Source organism: Gopherus flavomarginatus, chromosome 13 (assembly GCF_025201925.1).
Source record: "Gopherus flavomarginatus isolate rGopFla2 chromosome 13, rGopFla2.mat.asm, whole genome shotgun sequence".
NCBI lineage: Eukaryota > Metazoa > Chordata > Testudines > Testudinidae > Gopherus > Gopherus flavomarginatus.
In genome coordinates, this window is record NC_066629.1 from 21,584,116 (window position 1) to 21,602,755 (window position 18,640).

Sequence of the window (18,640 nt, forward strand, 5' to 3'; positions counted from 1 at the left end):
GGTCTGTCGCATCTTAGGCGTATTTAACATGCACAATTTCAGCTTTAAGCGATCGGCAAAAACAAGAAAAAAACAAAAAAAGAGAAAAATAACAATTGAAATACTGTTTCTGTAGTGTGGGTGATTCCGCCTGCCGTTACACTCAATGTAATTTTGACTCTACGCAATTTTTGCTTTATGTGCTGACTGCGGAATGTAACCCCAGCGTAAGATGAGAGTGACCTGTAATTAAATCACACAATGTTTTAACATCATGTGCTGCAAGGAGACATATTAAAGAGCCATTTGCAGCTCGCGAACCACAGTCTGAGTATCGCTGCTCTAGTGGCTAGAGCAGGTGAGTGGGACTCAGGAATACGACAGTGAATAATGGAGTTTTCAGTCTGGGGTCTGAAACGACTGAGCCGAAAAAATTCCTGTCAATTCAAACAGAAAGCCTTCTCCCCTCCCCTCACCCACCCCCTGTAAATTGTTGTTTAAATAAAAACTTGAAAAACAATTGTTTTAAGTTGATTCCAAATGATTTGGGAGTGGGGGAGTTGTTTCAAGTCAACTATTTTTGCACACGTTCCCTTCTCCCCCTTTATTTTTAATTGGTCAAATGTCTATTTGAATCAAAATGGTTGAAACAAAACGTTTCTGCTTTAAAACTATTTTTTTTTTAAAGTGGAACCTTTTGCTAAATTCAGCTCGGAGTCGAAAAATAAGTTTGAGGACCTGAATTTTTTTTTTCCAATGAAAAATCTGTTAGTTGAAATATATTCACCCAGCTCTACTCCAGAGTCCGGAGCCTTGCTGACTCGCTTTCCCCATCACACAATGGTGATAATAGTGTTTCCCCATCTCTGTGATCAAAGGCTATTGGAGAAAGCAGGATCTGTGCATGCACATGTATCCATGCAGGCAGTTCATTCCCTACACTTTAGTATTCAGCTACAAGCCCTGACCTGAGCAGAGGATGATGGCACAGAGATGCCTTGGCCTCAGAGGACCACTGGGGAGATGCCACCTGCAGGTTCTCTTCCCTGTGCACTCCCCAGGGGTGAGCCGTTTGCACCAGCCATTATGCTGGCACAGAATTATTTTGGCTTGAGCGCGTAGAGGTAGTAATGAGCACATAGGGTTTGATATGAATTGTGCACATACCGGTAGGCATCTGTGTGGCCTCAGGCATAGAGCCTGCTCCTTTGCTTTGAGCCATCCCTGGTTCTTGGACTGAATTAAGCAGCTTGCCTTGTTTTCCCTCTCACTGCCATGGTGCAGATCACAGCTTGTACAACACATGGTCGGGACTGTGATAGCAACAGCAATCTCCACCCACAACAGATCGGAGCTGGAGCTGTGTCCTATTTGATGCGGATTTTCTAAAAACACACAGCGCCTTCCAGGTTAGGGCAAATTATCCCTCGCAACCTCTCTGAGATAGGGAAACCGAGTCACGGGGCCAGAGTCTGCTCCCGAGTGCACTGGTTTTGCGCTGGCGTAACTCCATGGACTGCGAGAGAGAGTTACTTTCTGTCAGGACCGGCACCAGGGTTTCTCATGCCCTAGGCGCACGGCCATTTCGCCGCCGCCCGCGCTGATCCCGCGGCTCCGGTGCAGCTGCCGCAGGCATTCCTGCAGAGGGTCCGCTGGTCCGTGGCTCTGGTGGAGCTGCCGCAGCTGTGCCTACGGGAGGTCCACCGGAGCCGCGGGAACAGCCGACCATCCGCAGGCATGCCTGCGGCAGCTCCACCGGAGCAGTAGGTCAACTGGAGCCACCTGCCGCCCCCCTGGCAAAATGCCACTCCCTCAATAATCCTGGCGCCCTAGGCGATTGCCTAGGCTGCCTAAATGGTAGCGCCGGCCCTGCTTTCTGTTCACTCCAGCATAGCTGACAACTGGCCCCCAGACGAGACTTTTCCAGGGTGAGTCGGTAGCAAGACTGGGAATAGAACCCAGGAGTCCTGTCACACACTCCTGCGTTAAACCAAACAGCTCAGACCCTCTGTTCCTTGGGCAGGAGTTTCTAGCTATCGCACCCAAACAAACAGCATTGCCCCTCAAAACGGAATTTCCTTATCAGGTAATGGCCATATTGTGTGCAGTCCTGGCTTGGCCAGAAAGGAGTATGCAAAAAGCCCTGCCCTCCCATGCACTTGTTCAAGGACAGTGGCTAATAGCAGTCTCTGTGCTTGGAGTGCTGGCTTCTGCTCCCCACCCACAGAGAAGGACTATGGTCCATGCCTGTCCTCTGTGCCAGCATAATGGCTAGTGCAAAGAGCAGGACGAGAGAATTGCAGCTCCATGAGGCACCTTCTCTCTCGGGCTCCTCCTACTCAGGCCTTGTGGCTAAAGGTCACACTAGCCCTAAGGGGTAACTTCCTGGAGCCAGCAATTGAGTTATCCAGCAGTCACTGATTAAAGCCGTCCAGATTGATTCAATTAAGGGTGGACGTTGAATTATTTAACACAAGCCATTTGGTTCCTGAGATTCTTCGATCCAGTTAAATGAAGGATCAAATTAACCAGGGACTGAATTAAGTGGGAGGCACCTGAGTGTGTCGGCCTGTGGATGGGCAGGTGCAGTCAGATGCTTGGTTATGGGTCTGTGTGTTCCCGAGCATGTGTGCATCGCACCATGTGTCGCTGGGGGGAGATAAGGAAAAGCTGCACACGAGGTATAAAAAGATGATATGAAAAATAGACTCATGGCAATGTTAAAGGTACAGCAGGAAAAATCAGAGTAAAAAAAAATACCAGAGTTAAAACTGAAGCAGTAACATCAACGCAGTGTCGCTAGACACCTTGGGCCAGATCCTCAGCTGGTTTTCTTCAGCTGAGGATCTGGCCCTCATCGGTTGCACAATTTGGGAAGAGGGTGCAAGGACCCCTCTTGCATCCATGCTGGAGCAGGTCAGAATGGAAGTCCTATTGCTCTCCTGAATGCAAGGACAGATCCAGGCTGTTAGCTTACATTCTGCTGGCACTAGGCTTCTCCCTCAGGCATTGTGCCGATGCACACTGCCCACTAGGGCAGTGCACCTCTTCACCACCCCCTACAGCAGGCTCCTTTGTACTGGAACACTTCAGCCCTAATGCATCCAGCTACCCCTTTGAAAAGAAAATACCACATGCTAATGGGAACCCTTAACCATGTCATGCCCCGAGGTCTGGTGAGCTTAGCTGCAATCTTAATGATATTACCTGGAAAGACATAAGCATGTGAAGGCATGGCAGCAAAAGGACGGTGCATGCATATAAAGCGATGGTGTGTGCATTAGAGATGAGCCAGAACTGCAAAGTTTGGATCTGAACTTCCCCATGGTTTGTGGGTGGGTGTTCAGACCCAGATGTCTAGTGTGGGCCCATCCACATTCTACACAAAAGTCAGAATTATAAGCCTGCACTCATGCTCAGAGACGCATATGTCAGTAACCACCCAGATCTACATGCCCACATGCTAACATTGAAACACATAGGGCTCAATTCCCCTCCAGCTGACTCCAGCCTAAATCAGGAGTGAATCTCAGGATGCCAATGGAGTTACACTGGATCATAAAACCAGCAGAGGAGAGACCTAATGCGTGTAGAAGTTATCAGGCAGGCGTAGAGCTGTGCAGTTACTGGGGCATGCCTGGCAGCAGAATCATGCGCAAGTGAGTAAGTCAGCACCCTGGATTGCCCAGAACGGGCTGAACGTTAGCGAAATCCAGCATGCACTCGGTTTAGGTCACAGACTGCACGCAAGTCTCAGAAAGACTCATTTCCAAACGGGGCTTTATCCGGAACTGACCTCAGGCTTTTTCCGTTATGGAAACCCATCCATCTCACTATAAAACCAAAAGGCAGCCAATGTCCTTCCCCTCCAGCTCTCATCTCTCACAAACTGCTGCTGGAAATGTCTGGACTTGGTTCTAGGTGTGGACCCCAACTGTAGACCTCTCACTCGCCTCTGATTTTAGCAAGTTCCCCTCTTGCCCCGGACAGGACAGACCCTATCATTAGTAAAATGGATTATTTTAGGCCCCTGTAATCAGGGAAAAGCGCAGGCCTCCAGCAGTTGACACTAGCCTTGCCAGTGGGATTTCACCATCTGGTGCTAGACCCTAGAGACATTTTTACACAGCGGGGAGAGGTAACAGATGTAAGAAGGGGATTAAATAAGAAACACGTGGGAGCAGCAGGGGCTTCACACAAACTGAGGCGACTTACATTCAGCTTTGGCACAGATGAGGCAGGCAGTGGTGCAATTAAAGAAGTTCAGGATCCCAGCTACGGCCACGCTGATGTCGGTGTTGCTGGGGTGGAGGTTCAAGGTAGTGAATCGTTGGAACTGGGACTTGAGGAATTCCTCGGGGGCAACTTTGAAATGAGGGACCTGGAAAAATGAAAAAGAACAGAAGACACCAAAAGAAAGAGAGAAGGGTCAATTGCAGAAGATGCATTTCTCCAGTAAAAAAAAAACAGTCAACCCAGTGCCACATGGGAAGAAGGTGAGAGAAAAGACACCCCAGTAAAACTACGCAGAATATTCTACTGAATGGAGGAGACAATGGATGGAAGCATAGGCACCAACTCCATGGGTGCTCCGGAGCTGGAGCACCCATGGGAAAAAAAACAGTGGGTGCTCAGCGCTTACCAGTGACAGCTGATCGGCGGCGCTCCTGATCAACTGTTTGGTGGCTGCGGGAGGCGCTTGGGGGAGGGCAGAGAGCAGTGAGTGGTGAGGGCTTTGGGAGAGGGTTTTGAGCAGGGGTGGGAAGAGGTGGAGCGAGGGCGGAGCCTCCGAGGAGGGGGTGGAGCAGGAGTGGGGAGAGGTGGAGTGAGGGTGGGACCTCAGGGGAAGGGATGGAGTTGGGGTGGGATCTTGGGGTGGTTTGGAGTGGAGCACCCTGGGGTAAAAATAAAGGTCAGTGCCTGTGGATGGAATCCTAAATGTGTTTTTGCTCTTGTGGATCCTGAGAAGGAGAAAGTCACAGCAGCAAGAAGTGTCTGACTTGGAGTGATGGGGAAAAATGGACCAGGGAGTCCCTAGCTGAGACCCTTAGAGAAAGTCTAGCAGTAAGAGCCTCGCTGAAACCTTTAGGAGAGACCGAAAGAACAACAACATGACCCCATGTTGGGGTATCTAGGGAGAAGGAGAAACAGACGCAGCAGCCTAAATCTTTGCGCTGTTTGATCTGCGGAGAAGTAACAGGCTAATCCAAAGGGATCAGAGCTACGAGTCCTAATAATAGTTCATTTGCCATTCATAAACAGGAGTGGAGGCAGCACTGAGACGCTGCATGCCAGGGAATATGGACAACATGGGGCCAAGGAGCCCATGGTGCACATGGAATGGAAGCGATGGGAGACAAGCAAGGATGAGGGTTAGCAGAGAAAGGATTTGTTTGTTTGTTTGTTTTTTTAACAGCATGGATTATTTGGAAGAAATGGAACAGAAAACGGGGAACATCTGGTTCTGCTTCATTAAAGCAGTGTCAAGTCCTCTTTGTTTCCATTAGCGGCACTTCCAGAAGCTATCACCCCACGCCTCTGATCCGTCTCCTCCCGGGGAAGGCTGTTAGAGGGCTGTGATGGCTGCTTTTATTGGAGGCATAAGCTGTTTTGTTAGTAACAGGAAAGTTAAAGAGTCATAAGCTGCTATCTGCCTTGATCTCACTCCGCAGCCCTCAGCCTGGGCTCCATTAACAGAGAGAGAAGCAGACTGTACGCCACAGGAAGATTCCTTTAACTAATGTAGACAGGACATCTACAGCCTGGGCTTGTTGATCATTCTCTGAAGGCAGATGGAGTCTCAGGCTCGTGGGAATGACGATTAATGAGGCAGAGAGATGCGCAGACAGAGGTGTACACTAGAACTCACCACAAACATCTGCAGGGTGCGATCCCCAAAGAGGTGGGCCCAAGTCACAAAGCAGATGGCTGCTCCAATCCACAGCTTTGGGTTGGCCCAAGACAGAGACAGGAGGTCTAATTCTTGTCTCCTTTCAGGTGGCTTTACGCCAGCGTATCGCCAGTGACTTCAGCATGGCGGTCTTTAGGTTAAAGCACTGGACTGTGACTCAGGAGATCTATCGGCTCCGCCACAGATGCCTTGTGCCCCCCTCAGGCAAGTCACTTCACCTCTGCGTGCACCCGTTCCCCATCGGTACAAGAGCACTTCCTTTGCCTGCCTTGCCTCGTTAGACTATACGCTTTTCAGGACGGAGACTGGCTTACTGTACTTAGCCCCTGCCACAATGGGGCCCTGATCTTGGCTGAGGCCGCTAGGTGCTATTTGTACTGTAAAACAAATAGTGACAAGTCATTCCTGATTCATACCAGTGTCAATGACAGCAGAGAGGATTAGGTTCAATAACCAGACAGAAAAGACTGGATCACAACTTCCCAGAACCCCAGTTTTGATTTAGGGCCACCTCTAAAAAGAGGAAGAGAATTGCTTAGGGTGGAACATGGGGAGTCTAGCTAGAAACAACCGGCTGAGATCAGAGAGGCATAGAGTTCAGATGAACATCAGGAAAAACACTGATGATCTGTTACGGCAGATTGGTCTTTGCCTGGGAAGTGGTGGATGCTTGAGGCAGTTAACTCTGCAATGGATCAAGCAACTAGAAAAGATATTCAGGGGAACAATCCTGTGGTAGCTGACAGAGTTGGGTCTAGCAGATCTCGTCCAGATCTAATGCCCCTGATTCTAGACAAATAAAGCAATGCAATTCATTTGCAAATATAAGCTATTTACTGTGTTCCATTTCAGATGCTCCTACACCATGGAGGCACCAGAGACAGAGTCCAGTAAATGGCTGAAAGATGTTATCAGGCTACGAGGGGATGAACTATAAGAAGAGAACTCAATTTCTTTTCCCTGGAGCACAGACGGATCAGTGTACGCCAGCAGTTGAGCGTTTATAAAATATTAAATCAGAGACATAATCTGTGTGTAGATTAAAAAGGTTTGTATTGAAGAAACATTGCCAAACAGAAAGGTAGTGTAATCTTCCAGGAGGATCGTGCACAAACTAATGACTGCCGGGAGCTTCTGTGCTGAGTTACATTGGCCAAGCAGGTGCTGGCTTTTGCGACTGTAACTGACGAGGCAGTTCAGGGCTTTTGCTAGAAAAGCTGGAGGGATGGGTAGTGCAGGAGAAAGTTGGAGATGGGGTGAGACTAGCAGAGAAGCAGAAGGAGATGTGATATGAGAGAGGAGGAAGAACAAGGATTTAAGAGAAGGGAATAGGAAAGATGGGACCCATGCACTAAAATTGTAAGTTCAGGTGCACCTTGCTGCAGCCCACAGATGGTTAGAGGAAGAATGGCCTAGTGGATAAGGCACTGGATTGGAACTCAGGACATCTAGATTCAAGTGTCAGCTCTGCCACAGACATCCCAGGGCTACCTGGGGCAAGTCGCTTTACCTGTCCTGTGTCTCAATTCCCCAGGTGTAAAATGCAGATAACAGCACTTCCCTGCCTCGCAGGGATGTTGCGAGGATCAAGTCCGCTAGTGATTGTGAGGTGCTCAAATACAAGGGTGATGCGAGGCTCTGTAAGTGCCCTGCTGGGCAGAAAGAAACTGACATAGCAGTAGTTAGACCCACATTGGAGTCTGTGTGTGCATGGCAGGGCGACGGACGGGAAAGCAGCAAGAGGTCTTCCTAGGACTGGTGGAAGAAAAGCAGCAGCCAGACCCTGGAGAGGAAGAAGGAGAGCAACCGTGAGGAGAAGCTGGAAGCAGAAATGGGAGGAGGAACAGCAGTAAGACCTTGGCTGACATCTGTGGGGGAAAAGAGTGACAGAAAAGAAGATGACGCCAGCTGGGACCCTAAGAAGGAGAAAGTGACTCAGCAGCAGGACATCTTCCCTGCTGGTTCTGCAGAGGAGGCATTCGCAGCTCTAAGGCAGAAAGTCTAATGGGATCGGAACTAGGGAGGAGAATAATCATCTCATTTGCAGTTAATAAATCAGAGGGGAGATGCTGTGTTGTAGGGCATTCAGATAACGTTCAGCAGAGATGGCCAAGTACCTACTCCATCCAGAGCCCAACTGGGGAAGGTAGGGGGGAGAACTCTGCCTGAGGGTCTCCAGCAAAGTCTACACTGCCCTGAGTCACATGTGTTAGAAAGAGACTAGAGTGGGGAAAGAGGCCAGGGGAACTATTCTGCACCCCTTCACCCCTCAAGAGTGGGTTTCCTCCCTGTCCCAGACAGACCAAATTTCATGCCCCTCCAGTACGACCTAGCTGCTCAATGCCCCGTGGACATGTAATGCCACCATCGGGCTATGGGAGCCCCGCAAGGCAGCTCAGTCAGCCTCTCCGACAGCCTCAGGATATTCCCACTGGTGGGATTTCACTCACCTCTTTCTCCCCACAGATATTGCTGATAATAGAGCTTGAGGCCGGACTCGACGAAGGTCCAAGGACGGCTACCACCCCTTTCGGAAGAATCTGGCACACTGGGATCACCATGGAGAATTAGAGAACAGGAGAGGAAATGTGTTAATCAATAGGGAGTTATCCCAGATTCTCAGTAAGCATCGATGCCTACTGTATCTTCTTCCCCATCCCCAGGGACTGAGTATAAATTCATCCATGCCCCCACACTATACAGAACCCACTGCCTTTGTACCCAGAACTTCATGGCGTCATTGTCACCCTGTTCCTCGTAGTTCCTAAGGGGTCAAGTTTCTGACTGACAACACATCTCCTGTTCCCTGGAGTGCCACAGTTCCACTGCCCTATACACCAGACCATGCAGCACCCCAAACCTTGTGAAATCCCCACCACCCAAAGCCCGTATCACCACCATGTGTCTCCTGTCCAAAGCTCACAGCAAACCTTCCACCCCAATCCCATGGAACCCCCCTCAGTAACCCTGCTTTCCTGTTATCCCACCACATTCTCCTCCAACCCCAGCCAGAGCCTCGTCCCTTTGCCCCATAGCCAGGCCATCTCTCTTTTCAGACCGGACCTTTTTTGGCTCTGCCTGCATTGCTGCAGGACATCCTTCATTGAAGTTTATGGAAGATACTAAAAGGAGGACATTACCCTAGTTAAAGAAACAGGCACAAATTTGCTAGCTTATCCTCTGAAGAACTGAACAATAATGTGAATTAAATTATTGTACTTGGTTTGTTTCTACTACATGTTCTGCTCAGTGGCAGTGAGCACTCTGGATCCATGCCAACAGTTTGATATAACATTAACAGGATACTGAAACACTCAGGAAGCTGAATGCTCTTCCCCTAAGCCTCCTGGGTTAAACAGGAACCTTTTGTGCTTTCAGTCATAGCATGACTGAGCTGGATAGGGTTCCAAAGACCGTCCAATTGATGTCACCTCCATGGTGGAATTCAAACCCTACCAACCCATCTAGGGCTGTTCCTCTGGAGTAATTTGTATGAGTGAAGCCTCCGTAGACTGAAACCAGCAGCTTCATCATTTTTGAGCCCCAAAGACTCCTTGAAGAATATTCTGAATTTAATGTGGGTGAGGAGTTTTTCTGAAAGACATCACAGGCCTAGGCTAATTGAAAAACTGTGGCTGATTGAATACCACCATTCTCCTACCTCTTCCCCAACCAGACCAAAGAAGCCCTGTGAACAAATACAAAGCTATATTTGCTCCACTAGCGTGAATGTGAGCTTCTTCCAAGAAAAGAGGATTCCAATTGGTTCACCAGACTCATTTGCCTTCCCTACAGGATCATCTTGTCAAGGTTTTCAGAACCAAATATTTGTGAACTTCCTGATTAAAAAAAACAGGTCACGTATCTAAGTCGTGGTCTCTTAGATATTAAGTGGCTTGTCTGTCTTGAGGTATGATTCTTTCATAACAGTTGTGAAATTTAGTCAAGATTCAGCGCCCGGAAATTGAAGCTAGAAGTATTCAACGTGGCGCAATGTTGTTTTTCTTTTAAACAGTGAGGGTAATTAATCATTGGCGCTGCCTTGCCAAGGGATCAGTGGATTCTCCCTTACTTAAAGTCTTTAAATCCAGACTGGAAGTCTTCCAAAGAAGATACACTCTCATTCAACAAGCTATTGGATTCAGTTCAGGAATCAGTAGGTGAATGTTATGCAGGAGGTCAGACTAGATGATCATAATGGTTCCTTCTGGTCTTAAAATCTACAAAGTAGATAATTTAGTGGTTAGAGAAGGAAGTGGGGAGCCAGAACTCCTGGGTTCTACGCTAAGCCCTGCTGATGACTTGGTCACATAACATAACTAGACATCACTGCACTGACAGCAGCAGTTGTTTGACAGTGAAGAACAACTCTATGTAGATTGAAGTCAGGAAATGAAGAACATTTCAATGAACCTGCAGTAAGGATTAATTAAGACATGGGGCAATGCCCGTATTGGAATTTGGCTCCCTACTTTTCTGAAACAGTGCAAGTGGCTAGGATGTCAGTTCTAGGAGTCATTTAATTCTTTGCCGCTCCAAACCATAGTGCCCCTAACAGCACAAAAGTTCAGGCTGCTCCCTAATAAATTGCCAATCTCCTTCCTGCAGCTCCTTAGAGGTTCCTCTAAAGACTCCGTCCATGTATTGGGCTGGCCTGACCATGCTTGGGTTGTAAGAACTAAAAGTGATATGATTGTAGGCTTACTTATATGTCACTTATTGGTTGATGCAACAACAGCGCTCCTCCCAGGTTTCTGTTTGTTTCCTTTTGGAGAAGATACATAAAAAAAACTACTTTGAATTGTCTGTACTCCATTGAGTCAATTCTTAATCTCACAATCATTTGTTAAGCTAGGCACAAGCAAAGATTTCACATTTTAACATAATCAAATGTAAACGTATGCATCTAGGAACAAAGAATGCAAGCCATATTTTTATGATGGGAAATAGTGATTGTGAAAAAGATTTGAGGATCTTGGTGAATAACCATCTGAACAGGAGCTATCAGTGCGACACTGTGGCCAAGGGTCTAATGTGATCCTTGGATGTATAAACTGGAGACTATCGAACAGGAGAAGAGAGGTTATATTACCTGTGTCTTTGGCACTGGTGTGACCCCTGCTGGAACACTGTCTCCAGTTCCGGAGTCCACCGTTCAAGAAGAATGTTGTTAAATTGGAGAAGATTCAGACAAGAGCCACAAGAATGATTAAAGGATTGGACCACGCGCTTTATCGTGATAGATTCAATCTATTTAGCTTAACAAAGAGACGGGTAAGGGGTGACTTGATCACAGTTGATAAGTACCTCCAAGGGGAACAAAAATCTGATAATAAAGGACTCTTCAGTCTAGCAGAAAAGATATAATAGGATCCAATGGCTAGAACTTAAAGCTGGAGAAATTCAGGCTAGAAATTAGATGCACATTTTTAACTGTAAGGATAATTACCATTGGAACAAGTAACCAAGGGTAATGGTGGATTTTCTATCACTGGCCATTTAAAATCAAGGTTGGATATTTTTCTAAAAAAAAATTTGCTGTAGTTCAAACAGGAAATGAATTCAGAAAAGTCCAAATGATATGTGTTATACAGGAGGTCAGACTACATGATCACAGTGTCCAATCTCACCTCAGGATCCATGTCTGTGAGTTCAGGTAAGTCCTGTTACCCCTCTGTTCATCTGTAAAACAGGGATGATGCTAACTCTAACAAGAAGATTATAGGATTTGTTTAACTCATGTCTGTAAAGAGCTCTGAGTCCCTTGGGTGAAAAAACCCCTTGTGCATTACAAAGTCAGTCAGGACATCATCCCAGTCTCCCTGAAATTTACATCCTAAAAATGAAAAATTAGATAGCTCCTAAAAAGTTCAATCCTAAAATTGGAAAAAAACAAGAAAACAAACAAAACAAAAATATACACCCACACCTTAGAAAACCAGGATAAAATAATAGCAGGTGAACTGGGGAAATTTATTCACACCATCATCCTTCTCTTTGTTTTAAAAATACGGTGTCAGTCTAGCATTGGTGAAACATGGCAAATGAATACTCCGAAAGCCTCGGTCCAGAATACAACACAAGAAAATCAAGCTTCCCTCCTTCTATTTGCCTTGGTGTTGATTTGAATGAACCACCTTTAAGCCAGCAACTCAGTGGCTGGCCATTCTGCTGCAAAATACCAGGATGTAATGGAGGGGTTTTTTTTTTGACCATGGGGAAGTGACTGAGATCAATCAAATTCATTTAATGTGGGACACCAAACATCCAGTAGGTGGGCACAAATGACCTGGACTGGGTTTGTGCAGACAACCTGGAGATGAAAGACTCCGTATTCAACTTCCAAGTCCTCCGGTCCCCAGGATGCATAGTAAGGCTTCTGAGTTCTTATAGGAAGCGTAAATGCCATGCAAACAACTCCTCTTGATTTTGTTCACTCAGTTCAGTCTAGTGTACCCACTAGCGGATGTTTTTTATCAGGCAACTTCACATGGATCTAGCACTTGCTTCTCTGTTCTTAGAAATTTGCAGACACTTATACCTCTTGAATAGCCCTTTTTGAATAAGAATATTAGCAATTTGCAAACTGTGCATTCTGTTTTAGAAACATTCATCAGTCCCTGATGACAGCTGGGAGCGTTCAACTATTCTGCAGAGTATCAGGCATCTGCCAGCATCTAGGAAGAAGCCGTGGGCTCCCTCTCCTATTCGTGGTGCCTTTGATTAAGTCAAAAGTCCTAGGGGGGATTTTTGTCATGCATGCAGGAGAAAGTTTGGCGAGCCCTCTCCCTTTGTCTCTCAGGTAGCCAAGAACAAAGAGACTGGGAGAATAAGTTAAGTAGTCATAGCAACTGAGTTGCAACGACTGTCAGAGGAAGAAAAGGCAGCTTATCACTCAGGGTGAAACATACTACGGAATTAGAGAAAAAACACTGCAACAAAGGTGGTCTAGTGGTTAGGATTTGGCATTTTCACTGCCACAGCCTGGGTTCAATTCCCAGTCAGGGAAAAGTGACTTTAAACCAGAAAAGCTTCAGTTATTCTTCACTTGCAGTGTAAACAAATCCAACAAAGTGGAGATGCCTGAGGCTGAGGATTAGACCATGTAAGGAGAGTGCCTCCTGTAACCCAAACAGTCTTCCTATCTCAAGGTACTTTACAGATGAAGACAAACTGCAGCAGGTAGCTCATGTCTGGACTCCTAAGCCTACTACATACACCGGTCTTTGTGTGCTCAGAGACGAGCCCTCTTGAGGATGCCGAATTGTCCACATAATGCCACATTCATCCCTGGTGTAACTGGACTGATGAAAATTGACCCAGAGAACCACAGATGCTAGCACAGTCACTGGCATAGAAGACTTGGAACTTCAACTGATGGATTTTGTTTAGACACTAGACTCTCCAGGCCAGATTCTCAGCTGGTATGAATTGCTATAGATCTGTTGACAGTCCAAGATCTGGACCAATCTTCGCCTACGTTACCAGTGCTATGCCCCCGCCCCCAGCTTTGGAACAGTCTCTTGGAGGAAACCCTTCCATGTGCCAGGTCCCCAAGGAGTCCCACTCTTCCTTCAGGATAAGCCTCACTAACTCCAGAGACTGAACCTCTGGGGGCTTCAGCCGTCCTGCTTCATGCCATCAGACTGCTCAGCCTGTCCTGCTTAGAGACTTCCACACTCTCTGGGGACTAATGCACCTCCCCCAATACTCGCAGTGACACTCAAACAGTGGTTCTCAAAACAATAGGGTTTAATAATCAAGTGGAACTCAGCACTGGATGTCTGTAGGTTAGCACAGAGACATAAAATTCAAGCACTGTCCATTCTGGTCAGCCCAGAGCAATTCACCAGCGAACTCCATTTTCAAACTGTTTCCCCCTCTGACTTTCTTCCTTAGTCAGTTTCCAGATGAGAGATCTCCCAGTTTCTTCCAGAAGCCAACTCTCATAACCCTACCTCATACCTTTCAGTCCTTTGCTCTCAAGCTGGGATCTCTGCTCCACTTCCTTGCTAAGTTTTGGCCACACCAGGCTTCTAGGTTAGCTGATTTGGAGACAGCATGGCAGGAAAGCAAGGACCACAGGCTTAGTCAAGGGATTTCTTAACTACACACACCTAACTCTTCAAGCACTCAAGAGTTAAAGATCTTGGAAACAGAGCTGAAGTCCTGAAAGGCCCCCTCATCTGAGCTGATCTCACCTCTTCGTGTGAATCCAAGGTTTGCAAGGGGTTCAGGCAAGGTGAAGTCCCTCCCTGACAGAGCAGCATCCAGTTCTCAGCCAGACCTCTGTCTCTCCTCTGTGTGCTTCACTGGGAAGCTCCAGCCACCTCCCCCAGTCATGCTAGCCCCACCTGCATGCCCCAGTGTAGAAAAAATATTGTTTCACAGGAATAAGCCAGGGTGGAGAGTCATTCAAAGTTGATGGCCCCTGTGATAGTCCTTCAACTAGGTGTCAATCCCTTCTCTCAGGTAAGGTACCTATCTGGAATGCACTTCAACAGGTTGCGCTCAGGCAAGTTTAGATATGCATTCAATGCACACTGCACAATATAATTTGATACAGACCTATCGCACTCTGCAACACAGCTGTTTACGTGCTTTCCTGATTCAGGCCCTAATGAATCGGGGTCTTTATACGAAAGCTAGGAAACGAGCATGGGCGTGTATGTTCAGACAACAGCAAGAGACATTTTAAATGAATATCTGAGCAAATAACAGTTTCTGTAAATAAAAAAACCTAACAGAGTTCAGATTAGACATATATAGCTAGTTAATAAAGATAGTGGTTTTCATGTCTAAGGATCTCCAAGCGCTTTGTATATTCATACATAAACTTTGCCTCTATAGAAAACACTTCACGCACCAGTAAGAGCATCCACCTCAGGTGAAGACTGGTGCAACACATAGCAACCCTTCACAACAATTTGGGACAGGAAGTAAAGAAGAATCTTGAATCCAAATGAAACCAAACAAGGGGATTACAAATGCAATTACCCCAGCTGGAATCTGGCAGGGGTATAACATCTGAGCGCTTGTGAAAAGCACTGTGGGCTCTTTACTGACCACAAATGGCTAAGCCTTGTTTCTCTTTTGAAAGACGACACTTCCAGCAATGCAATGAGTTCACTGGAATACTAAGGCACTAACTTCGAGTGAGAACACCACTTACTGAAATTGCCAATACTATTTCCTGCAGCATCCGACATATTCCCACATCTTATTACTGACCTGCCCCAGCCCTGCTTAGCTTGTGAAATCTGATGGGTTCACAGCACAATACGGCATGGCTACTACTATGGAAGCATCAGCTAAGCACGTAGAAATACTATTTCCATGAGTACATTAAAGCCAGAAATCCCCCAGTTGGTCATGGCAGTGGCTGAACTGCCTCTAGGTGTTTGGATTAGCAGAAGGAAGGTTCTTAGAAGATGCATTAGATCACAGGAGACAGCTTGATAAGTACAAAAACAGTCCCTTCCTGGAGCTCAAGAGAAGGTGGTTTAGATAAAGATGTGATTAAACAGCCCATTTTGGATCTCTGTAGAGAGATCTGAAAAGTCAAACACAGTGAGAAAAGAAGGCTTTGCCTATAATGACAAACTGTCCCATCCATAACCCTTTTACTGCAGGCTTACTTCAAACCATTTACAGGTGCTTTCCTTACAAGAATAAGTTGATACATTTGCTTCCCTTTAGATATAAAGCGGCAGTGGCAAACCATGCATGAATTTGATTAAGACCTGTTCATTTTCTATCCGTTCTAGGAATGGCATATTTGTAGCCACATGCATTAAAAAAAAAAGTTTGAAAATAAAATGAAAAGAAACCCACAAAAGCTTTTCTTCTCTCAAACTGTTAATCATCTGTGATACAAAATGTCATTTTTCAGATGCAATAGCAACATTCCTAGAATCAGTCAGCTACATATATTAGCTGTGATGTTTTGGAGCAATTCAAAAAGCGTGACATCTGAGAACAATATTAAAGAAGTGTACAAAAATTTTGCTGTGATGGGTTAAAACATCTAAGCTACTTTTATTAATATTAAATGCAATGACAGCATTAACATCATGTTAAAGCTGAGAAGTCGGGTATTTAAAAAGCCAGGCAATCCTTAACTCTAAAGGCCCTGGTTTTCCTCTAACATTCATGCAAAGCATGAATAACTTTATTGACATTAATCACAGAGGTGTGCAGGAACTGGATTTTCTGTTTTGCAGGAAATTCCACAAATTTTTTAAAAAAAATTAATTCTGAAACAGAACAAAAAAACAAAAAACAAAATTGAAATTTCCTGAGAAACAAAATTCTGAACAATCATTTTGGATTAGATGAAATAAAACTGAAACATATTGTTCTGATTTCACTTTTTTCTTTTATATTTCACTATATGCTTCAGAATTTTAAAAAAATGAAAAGACAAGTCATTGCAAAATAGGAATTCAAAGCATTTTTCTCTGAAAAGGTTGAAATGGAACATTGTCACCTCATCAGGATGCTCCATTCTGGCTTTTTGTTACAAAATGGAATGTCATCAAAATCAACATGTTTACACAAAAAATTTCACTTTTGGCGAGCTGGCATTTTCTAACAGAAAAATGTTCCAGTCAGAAAACTTCCAACCAACTCTTGTTAAATGTACACTGGTATAAGGGAGAGGGGAATCGGCTGCAAGCTTTTTACCACGTTAAATTTGGCCACCTTGCAAACCCTGCCCATTACCTGGCAGAGGTTAAATAACACAAATAGTGATGCGCAGAGGAGGTTTGTGTTAAAGAAAAGGGGAACAGAAAATGCTACCATGTAATTCAAAGACGTGACACAATGAGTGCGCAGAACAAACAGTCAAGGGAAACAATTCACCGTTCTCATTTCCTCTCCTACCAAGGACTGCTGGAAGGACATGGGCTGTATTCTGGAGTGGCACACACTGCCCAAGGAGTGCAAATGGGAAATGGACCCTGGTAACACCCACACAGCTAGGGCTGTTTGCTCAACTCTCCTCTTCTCTCCGCCCACTATGAAGCAGGTTAGGAAGCCCTCCCATGACTGATGCTCTACTTACTAGCTCTGCCTGGGGATGGGGAGAATAAAACAGAATGAGCACGGCACTAATCAGATATGAAGACTAGAAAGGATTACATGTGGGATCCTAAAGTGATCAACAGGCAGGGGCATAGGATTACTGCTTTAAACAGTCTTTGCGATGCTGTCTGCGAGGCCAGGTCTATGCTTAAAGATTAGACTGACCGAGCTACATTGCCCAGGTCTGTGAAAAATGTCACACTCTGGGTAATGTACTTAGGTTGACCTAATCCCCCAGTGTGGAAGTGACTAGGTCAACAGAAGAATTCTTCCATGCACCTTGAGGGGGTGGATTAACTTCATCGATGGAAAAAGCCCTTCTGTGGATGTAGGAAGCATCTATGACACTACAAAGCAACAAAGAGTCCTGTGGCACCTTAAAAACTAATAGACGTATTGGAGCATAAGTGTTCGTGGGTGAATGCGCACTTCATCAGACACATGTGGGCATTTACTCACGAAAGCTTATGCTCCAATACATCTGTTAGTCTTTAAAGTGCCACAGGACTCTTTGTTGCTTTTTACAGATCCAGACTAACACGGCTGCCCCTCTGATACTATGATACTACAGCAATTCTGCTACCGCGCCTTAGCTGTGCCATTGTAGCGGTTGTAATGTAAACATGGCCTGAAGTTTTTAGCCTACCTGTCTCATGGGGATGGGCTCAGACATATCGATAGAAATTTGAGTATTTCCTGACCTGTATGGTATTTACCCAATGTAGCTCGAAAACTTGTCTTCCTCACCAACAGAAGTTGGTCTAATAAAAAATTTTACCTCACCCATCTTGTCTGTCTATATAATTTCACATATTTTCTATGGCTTTTAAAACCAACTGTTAGATGAGAATTACAGCCTTGCTATACTATGCTAGAAAAGAGAAGACTGGGGGAAAGGCGTGAGAGGGAAGGTTGCTTTATAATGAGGATGGTGATCAATTCTTCTCCATATCCACTGAGAGTTGGACATAAAGTAATTGGCTTAGTTTGCAGCAAGGGAGATTTAGGTTAGATATTAGGAAAATCTGTCTATCTCGAAGGACAATTAAGGACTGGAACAGGTTACCTAGGGAGGTTGTGGCATCTCCATCATTAGAGGTTTTTAAGAACAGTTAGACAAACACCTGTCAGGGACAATTTAGGTATACTTAATTCTGCCTCATAGTTGAGGTCCGCACTAGAGGACTTCTTGATGTCTCTTCCAGCCACGCATTTCAATGATTCTATGGGTTAAGTTCAAAAAAAATTCTTTTGGGAGGTAACCATAATGTATTGAATTCCAGAGGATGTTTCTGTAAGGGACAGTCATTAGAGGTTTGGGGGATTTTGGCAGGGCTGGGAGGAGATGGGAGGACCACAACTAACCAAAGGACTTAGGTGACATCTGACTTATTAACACTCTTCAGTGTTGAAAAAAAATAAAAATAAAAATAAAGCCAGCTTTTAAGTCATGGATGTGGATGTGAAAAGCTGGTATCTAAAGCCACAAACCTTAAGGGCACATCTAGACTACAGATTAATCTATATGAGGGAAGCTGACAGCAATGTAGGGTGTAAATTTCCTCTAGGAAAACAGTTCAAGAGTTTTAACACACAGTGTGCCATAGTCTAAAAAAATTACTTAGCACCTAGTGTAAACAAATACATTGGTATCTTAAGATA

At 45.5% G+C, this 18,640-nt stretch overlaps 1 protein-coding gene across 4 annotated transcripts in view; it reads right to left on the reverse strand.

The window, feature by feature from the left end:
* The window catches only part of GRIK4 (glutamate ionotropic receptor kainate type subunit 4), a 318,605-nt gene that overhangs the window by 98,821 nt on the left and 201,144 nt on the right, over positions 1 to 18,640 (reverse strand). For all 4 annotated transcript variants that reach the window (XM_050921936.1, XM_050921937.1, XM_050921938.1 and 1 more), the window contains 2 exons: positions 8,341 to 8,438; positions 4,195 to 4,360 (listed from right to left, as the gene is read on the reverse strand). In XM_050921936.1, coding sequence (XP_050777893.1) covers positions 4,195 to 4,360; positions 8,341 to 8,438 — 264 coding nt within the window. The remainder of the gene's footprint in view (positions 1 to 4,194; positions 4,361 to 8,340; positions 8,439 to 18,640) is intronic.